At 69.3% G+C, this 7,285-nt stretch overlaps 2 protein-coding genes across 2 annotated transcripts in view; both read left to right on the top strand.

Moving 5' to 3' along the window:
• Nucleotides 1–6,142, top strand: part of GTF3C5 (general transcription factor IIIC, polypeptide 5, 63kDa) — a 9,347-nt gene extending 3,205 nt beyond the window's left edge. Inside the window, exons 4-10 of the mRNA XM_004677234.2 lie at nt 13–155; nt 914–1,028; nt 1,347–1,427; nt 1,535–1,632; nt 2,133–2,215; nt 2,608–2,750; nt 3,003–6,142. Coding sequence (XP_004677291.1) covers nt 13–155; nt 914–1,028; nt 1,347–1,427; nt 1,535–1,632; nt 2,133–2,215; nt 2,608–2,750; nt 3,003–3,154 — 815 coding nt within the window. The 3' untranslated portion in view covers nt 3,155–6,142. The remainder of the gene's footprint in view (nt 1–12; nt 156–913; nt 1,029–1,346; nt 1,428–1,534; nt 1,633–2,132; nt 2,216–2,607; nt 2,751–3,002) is intronic.
• CEL (carboxyl ester lipase) overlaps nt 3,243–7,285 on the top strand; it is an 11,462-nt gene continuing 7,419 nt past the window's right edge. The window contains exons 1-2 of the mRNA XM_004677862.1: nt 3,243–3,255; nt 3,577–3,806. Coding sequence (XP_004677919.1) covers nt 3,243–3,255; nt 3,577–3,806 — 243 coding nt within the window. The remainder of the gene's footprint in view (nt 3,256–3,576; nt 3,807–7,285) is intronic.

Below are 7,285 nucleotides of genomic sequence, written 5' to 3'. Positions count from 1 at the left end.
CCGGGGTGGGTGGAGCCGCCCGGCCCACGGCGCCCCTGCCTTGCCCGCAGCTGTTTGACATCCGCCCCATCTGGTCACGCAACGCCGTCAAGGCCAACCTCAGCGTCCACCCTGACAAGCTCAAGGTCCTGCTGCCCTTCGTGGCTTATTACATGGTGAGTGTCTGCCCGGCTCAGGTGCCCCCGGTCGTCCTGGCCCGATGCCCGCTCTCAGAGACCCAGCGAGCCGGTGCCCGCCCACAGCCGCTGCAGGGCCCTGCTGGCGGCCAGATTTGGGCAGCTTCAGGGTTGAGGAGCAGTTATTTTCCTCTCTCGGAAGGGACTGCACGTTTTAGCTGACCTCCTGTCCAGAATGTTTTAAGGCCCGGTCACCAGGTTCCCGTTCCCGGTCCTCCCTGGAGGGGCTCCTGCCTGTGAGGAGCAGCCTCGGGGTCCCTGGGGACGGACCTGTTTGGCCACGGAGCCCCTGACCCACCCGCGCTGCCTCGACTCAGGCTCCCGTGTCGCGTGGGCCGTCACCTCCAGCGTCCTCCTTGGCGCCAGGATGAGGGGGTTCTGCCTGCCCCCGGCCCCTGGTGAGCCACAGGGGAGGCCAGCGTGAGACAGGACGCGTGGCGGGTACGGGAACGGCCCGGCCCCTGTCCTCGAGGCCAGACCCCAGAGGGCGCCGTGGCCTCCCAGCTTGGCCTCTCGCCCTGAGGCCCTGCCAGCGCCTGTGGGGCCAGGACAGCGGCAAAGGCCGTCTCGGCCCTCTCGGCCGTGGGGGCCCGGTCACTCCATCAGACGGAAGCCCCGGCGCCGGCGCACAGGCAGAGCTGGGGTCCCTGGTCGGGCCGGGACTCTGCCCCGGCGCTGGCGTTCTTCCTGGGGGCCGAGGGAGGGCACTGGCCACCGCGTTCTCCCACGGTTCCCAGATCACAGGCCCCTGGAGAAGCCTGTGGATCCGGTACGGGTACGACCCCCGGAAACACCCGGAAGCCAAGATCTACCAGGTGCTCGATTTCCGAATCCGCTGCGGAATGAAATACGGTAAAGATGACCGCGACCCTGCGCCCGCCCTCCTCTCCCGTCGCCACGTCTCGGCCTGTCAGTGGACAGACGGGGCCTCTCCCCCGGGAGCGCTGTGGGCCGGACTGCGCCGAAGCGAGGGCCTGCGGGCCACGGCCCCTCACGCTCCCGGGCCACGGGCACCCAGGCCGTGCGGACGCACAGCGCTGGCCCCAGGCCACTGCCCGCGCCCCGAGTGGCCAGTGCCCCCTCTCTGGGGCTGCCCGGGCCTGCCCCGTGGCGCAGAGCCGGCACTGACGGGGGGCGGGTGGCCCTGCCTGACGCGCCCCTGGTCTGCAGGCTACGCCCCCAGCGACATGCCCGTCAAGGCCAAGCGCAGCACCTACAACTACAGCCTCCCCATCACCGTCAAGAAGACCCGTGAGTGCCCCCCACTGGCCGCGGGGGCGCGACGGGCTCCGGACGGGCGGGGGCGCAGGCCAGTGGGGGGCGGCCGCCCCGTCTCAGCGCTGCTGTCGCGCCCGCAGCCAGCCAGCCCGTCACCATGCATGACCTGAAGCAGGGCCTCGGCCCGTCGGGGACGGCCGGCGCGCGGAAGTCGGCCTCCAGCAAGTACAAGCTCAAGGTGGGCCGGAGCGCCGCGGGCTCCGACGTGCCATGCGGGCCTGGGCCGTGCCAGGCACTTCTGCCCGGCCGGAGGGCGGCCGGGGGACAGTCGGGGCCCACAGCCCCGTCTGCAGCGGCGGGAGGTCCTTCCCGAGGCCCAGTGCTCACCGCGGGAGTCGGCCGCCTCCCCTGGGGTGGCTCAGCACGGGCCTGCGGGAGAGGGCGGTGCGCCCGGGCCGAGTGCCCACACCATCTCCTGCTGGCTGGGAGGTGGGGCCGGCGTGCCCGGGCACCTGGTGGGGGGTGGGCATGGCTGTGGTGAGCCAGCCTGTGGGCCTCGGTCCCAGAGGTGGGCAGGGAGACCGGGCAGCGCCTGGTGGGGCCGCCTAGGCCCCGGGCTGTCACCCGGTCGGCCGCTGTGTCCAGGCCGAGCGCTGGCCGGGCTGCTTCCCGGAGGCCTGCACGTGGCCCGGAGCGCCTGACCCCGCCGGCCGCAGCTCCGCCTCCCGCCTCCCCCAGGACTCCGTCTACATCTTCCGGGAGGGGGCCTTGCCGCCGTACCGACAGATGTTCTATCAGCTGTGCGACCTGAACGTGGACGAGTGAGCGCGGGCGCGGGACGGGGCGCGGGGCGCAGGGCGGGCTCCCCGGCTCTCCTGTGTGCCTACAGCAGCTCTCACGGCCCCTGGGGAGAAGGACCCGTCGGGCTTGGGGTGGGCTCAGGCTTGGTGCCCCGAGGCTGCGCCCCAGCCCTGCCCCTTGGGGGTGTCGGCCGCTCACAGGCATCGGGAGCCAGCCTGACTCCCAGATCCTCAAGTCCACTGCTGAGTGGCGGCGACAAAGCGGGGCGTGGGGCGCGCCTCAAGCCCAGCCGCAAGGCCGCGCGCTGCCAGCTCCCTCGCCAGCCGCGCGCTCTGCTCCTCCCCGGCCGGCCCCCGGCCGCTCCCAGCCCCACTGGCACCCAGGACCCCAGCCCGGACTTGGCCCCGCCCAGGTTGCAGAAGATCGTGCACCGCAACGACGGGGCCGAGCGCGCCTGCAGCGAGCGCGACGGCTGGTGCCTGCCCAAGACCAGCGACGACCTGCGGGACGCCATGTCCCTCATGATCCGGCAGACCATCCGCTCCAAGAGGCCCGGTGAGAGCTGGCCCTCCCCTGCGCGCCCCTCCCCCGCCGGGCCTGACCGGGCTCCCGGCTTGGGGACGGGGACAGCCGCGCCCCCGCCGCCAGCTGCTCCCCAGGCCGTCACCGGCGTGGCGGCTCCCGGCAGACGCCGGCAGCTGCCAGCAGGCCCCGTGCCCGTCCTGCCCCAGGAGCCCCCTGCGGCTCAGCCTGCAGCCGTGGCTGCCGCGGGCTCCCTTTGGGGGTGACTCCCGCCTGTCCCCCCAGCTCTCTTCTCCAGCCCAACCAAAGCCGACAGCGGGAAGGAACAGCTGACGTCCGAGTCTGGGGAGGAGGAGGAGGATGAAGAGGAGGAGGACTTCAAGCCGTCAGACGGAAGCGAGAACGAGATGGAGACGGAGATTCTGGACTACGTGTGACGGACGCGCTGGGCCTCCCTGGCCCCGCAGCCCTGGCCTGTCGAAGGAGCTGGCACACCAGGGCGCCCTGTGCCACCCCACTCGCCGGATGGCGCTCGGAGGCCCTTGGGAGAGCTGGGCCCGGCCGCCTCCGCGGTCAGGCACCCCAGCGCCTCCCTCTGGCTGAGACTGCTCCCCCTCTGCAGGCGTGGCGTGGGGACCCGGCCTGGTCGGGGGCCAGAGACTGGCTGGGCTGCAGCCCACCAGGCCAGGCCGGCCGAGTCGTGCTTATTAAATGTGCTTTCCCGGGAGTCGTGGGCCTCACTCGGGGCCCCCGCTGTGCCGGGGGGGGGTGCCGGACCCTACACAAAGGCCTGAGGCCCCTCTCCAGGTGGGGCGCAAGGGGAGGCCCTGTGGCCTCGAGCCCGCCCCTTCTGCCCCAGGGGTGCGCACCGGGGCCCAGGAAACAGCCCACCGCAGCGCCTGGCGCACCGGGCAGCACAGCTTCCTGGTGGCTCCGGGCCGGGGCTCCCGCAAGCGCTCGGCAGCCTGGTCGTACTCGCCGCCGCACCTGGGCCTGCAGGCCCGGCCCCTGCCCACGCCACCCCTCAGCCCTGCGCATGAAACGGCCCCAGGAAGGCCCGCGTGGGACCCTGCCGGCCAGTCCCACCCTGTGGGTCAGCCCGAGGGTCCAGTTCCCACGCCTTGTGGAGGAGCAGCTGGCCAGGTGGCCTGCCCCAGGCCCTCCCTGCAGCTGGCCCCGAAGCAGCCTCCCTGAGGGGAGTGACCCCCCCGTGCCCTGGCCGGGGGCTGCGGGTTCTTCCCACTTGCCCTCACCCAGGCGCCGCCGGGGTCTGGCCCCATCTCCCGAGCCCTTGGGTCCCCCTGAGAGTCTGAGAAGTGAAGGGGTGGGGACCCCCCTTCCCACACCCATCCTAGCCAACCCCTCCCGCCACCCCATCTCAAGTTCTGGCCCCACGGAGAACGGATTTGCGACTCCCCACTAGCTCCAGGGGCGTGCCTGCCTCAGCCCCTGCCCTGGCTCCACTGGGGTTGCTGGGAGGCCCCGCAGAAAGGTCCTGTGGTGCCACACAGCCAGCCCCCCCCCATGTGGAAATGGCGTCCGGACACCCCACGCTGAGCACGGGACAGTGGCCGCTCTGGCGTTTTTCTGGCCGGGACTTTGTGTGCACAGAAGCCCGTTCGCACAGCAGGATCCCAGTTGAAACAGGATTTCAGGGTTAGCTCCTCTGACCTGACACCGCTTCCTTTCCCACCTACGCTTAAAGCCGGGGCGTCTGGCGGCAGCGGCACCCCCATTTCTCCTGCAATACATGACTTTGAAAGGGGAAACAGACTTCAGGGTCGGCAGCCAGGTGCAACTGTCCGGGCTGCAGGTGCGAGTGGAAAGCCGCACTGTCCCGGCAGCAGGCCAGCGAAGGCCTCCCGCCCCCACGCTCACACGGGGCCTCCACGCCCCACTCACAGGGCCCCGCACCTCCGGGGCGTTTACGGGCTGTGGCTTAGAGTGCGAGTTCTCCACCCGGTAGCGAAAGTCACACGCCCTGCCCGGGCAAGGGGTGAGCTGCAGGCCCTGGCACCAGCCAAGGTGAACTTGGGGCCGCGTCTCCCAGCGCAGTGGGTGGGCCCGGCGAGACGAGCGTGGGCGGCCCGCGGCGGCCGGTAGCCCTGCCTCTGGTCTGCCGCCCCTGCCGGTGTGCACGGCGGCACTTGCCCTCAGGACGCGCTCGAGCACAGGAAGACCGCAGTGTCCACCTGAGCTGGTGCGGGCTGCGTCCGGCTGGGCTTCCCGCCGGTGGACACGCCATCCAGACCTTGACACTCAGCCTGGACTGTGAGGAAGGTCACAGGCTCCCATGTGCCCAGCGATGGCCGTGAAGACGGTCTGCAGAGAACCAGCATACGCACAAACCGACGTGTCCAGTTTTGGGGGCACCCCAGGCCCCCACAATCTGCCCTCCAACTTCCAGCAGGTCCACGGACCAGACGCAAATGCCTCCACAGCACGAGTGATAAGAGCCCAGTGACAGAAGCGGCCTGAGAGCCCAGCCGCAGATGCGTGTGTGACAGAGAGGCAGGCGGGATACTGTTAAGCTGTGGCTAACTGTGCAGGACCTCGAGGGCACCTGTCCGCCCTGGCTGATGCTGCGCACGGGTGAGCGCCCTGCCCGGTACGGCCAGCGAAGCCAGCAGAGCACAGCGCGCTCTGTCCTGCAGACAGCTGCAGCCCACGACTTTGTTTCAAGCAGAAGCTACAAGAAGCCCCAGGTCCGGCACAAACATGCACCCCAGCCCTGCGCCGGGCACATTTCCTGGGCACGTTTCCTGTTTTTCCCTGCACCTACAGACCCCATCTATACCCATGGGCGGTCCTAACAAACAGACTCCGGACTCCAGACCTGCTTCATTGATTCCCTCGTGTCTCCGAGTCTCCTACATTCGGGCGAATGTAGCAGTCAGCACACCCCTCGATGGGCAGTTTTGGGGGCACCCCAGGCCCCCACAATCTGCCAGCAGGTCCACGGATCAGGACGCAACGCCCGCCACAGCACGAGTGGCAAGAGCCCAGTGACAGAAGCGGCCTGAGAGCCCAGCCGCAGATGCGTGTGTGACAGAGAGGCAGGCGGGGTACTGTTCAGCTCTAAGAAAGATGGCCTCGCCGCCGCGACGACAGGGCTGGGGCTGGCGGCCGATGCCCCGTGGAAGAGCCAGCGGGTGACGGACACGGGGAGTACGGCGGAACGGAGGTGCAGACGCCCAGACCCCGAGGAAGCCTGGCTGGCTGCCTGAGAACCAGAGGGGCGGCGGGGGGCTTTCAGGGGAGGTGGGTGCTCGGGGCTGACGGTGTCTGCAGAGTGGGGACTCGCTCCCCTGGGGCAGATGCGCCACTGTGGGCAGTGCCACTCAATAGGAAAGTAGCTGTATGAATGGAAAATGCCCATTATCTCAAATCACCTCCTGGTAACGTTTTTTACCTTATTTGATTAGTAAACGCAGTTGAAACGCACATGCGTGTAGTCTGCGTTGATAACGCGGAGACACAGCTGTCTCAATACACTGGACTGATACTGAGCCGCTCAGGCTTCTCGGCGCTGAGCCCATCACGTGAACCTGAAAAGGCCCCGGGTCCGACACGTGCACACACGTGGGCGGGGACACGGCCCACGGACACCCGTGGGCTGCCGTGGCTCTCCACTGGCAGCCTGAGCCCGGAAGGCGCCCCGACGCGAACCAGCAGCCCCACGCCCGATTCCTCTCTAATTGTTTCTGGAACTTGGCACAAGTTAAGGTTACGTGGAGGTTTCTAGAACTTCCTTTTGCCCTGATCCCTAATCTTACGGATTAAGTCTCAGGCGCGTGGTTGAGATGCTCGCAGCTGTCCAGACAGCAGCAAAGCCTCAGGTTCCGGCTTCTCTCTCTCCCCAGCATCGGGTGCTCTCCGGGGCCCCCGAGTCCCCACAGAGCGAAGGGCCCACACGGTTCCAGTGACCAGGCGAGTGGGAAGGGAGGTTCTGGTAGGTGGACAGGGACGCGGAGGGGTGGGCTTGCAGGGACAGGGCTTGGAGGGAGGGCTGCAGGTGGCCAGGGCAGGCAGGAGCGGGAGGCATTAGGGAAGTTTGGGGACACCCCACCTTTCCCAGCAAGGCCAAGCAAGCTGAAAATAGCTCCAACCACAGAGGAAGCAGTCAGGGCCGGGCGCACGCAGCCAGGGGGCTCGGGAAGCGGCTGAGCGGAGAAGCCGGGACTGACCTGGCCTGGCGCGTCACGCCAGGCCCCGGAGGCCACACGGGTGCACACCCTGCCCCTTCAGACACGTGTCCAGAGCAGTGACGCGGGACCCAGCGACCCCAGTCCATCAGACGGGCTGGAGATGCCTCAGAGACCTGAGTGGTGAGCGAGGGTCCGACCAGGACGCCCTCCCCGTGGGGGTCACGGCACCCCGACCGCAGGGGTGAGCCAGAGCCAGACGGCGGGCACAGGGCCCGCTGAGGCCCATGGCTTGCAAGGCCGCGCTCGGCCCCCAGGTGGGCAGGGCTGGGGGCCCAAGAGCCCCCAGGGGGCTGCAGGAAACTTGGGGGAGAGGGGTCTGGCCCACGGGTGGACAGCATTCCTGCGAGGCCCGCTCGGGGC

The sequence above is a fragment of the Condylura cristata genome, unplaced genomic scaffold (genome assembly GCF_000260355.1).
Source record: "Condylura cristata isolate star-nosed mole 26May11 unplaced genomic scaffold, ConCri1.0 scaffold00006, whole genome shotgun sequence".
In the NCBI taxonomy this organism is placed as follows: Eukaryota; Metazoa; Chordata; class Mammalia; order Eulipotyphla; family Talpidae; genus Condylura; species Condylura cristata.
Note: the sequence above shows the minus strand (reverse complement) of the source record. Positions and strands in the feature narration are given on the sequence as shown.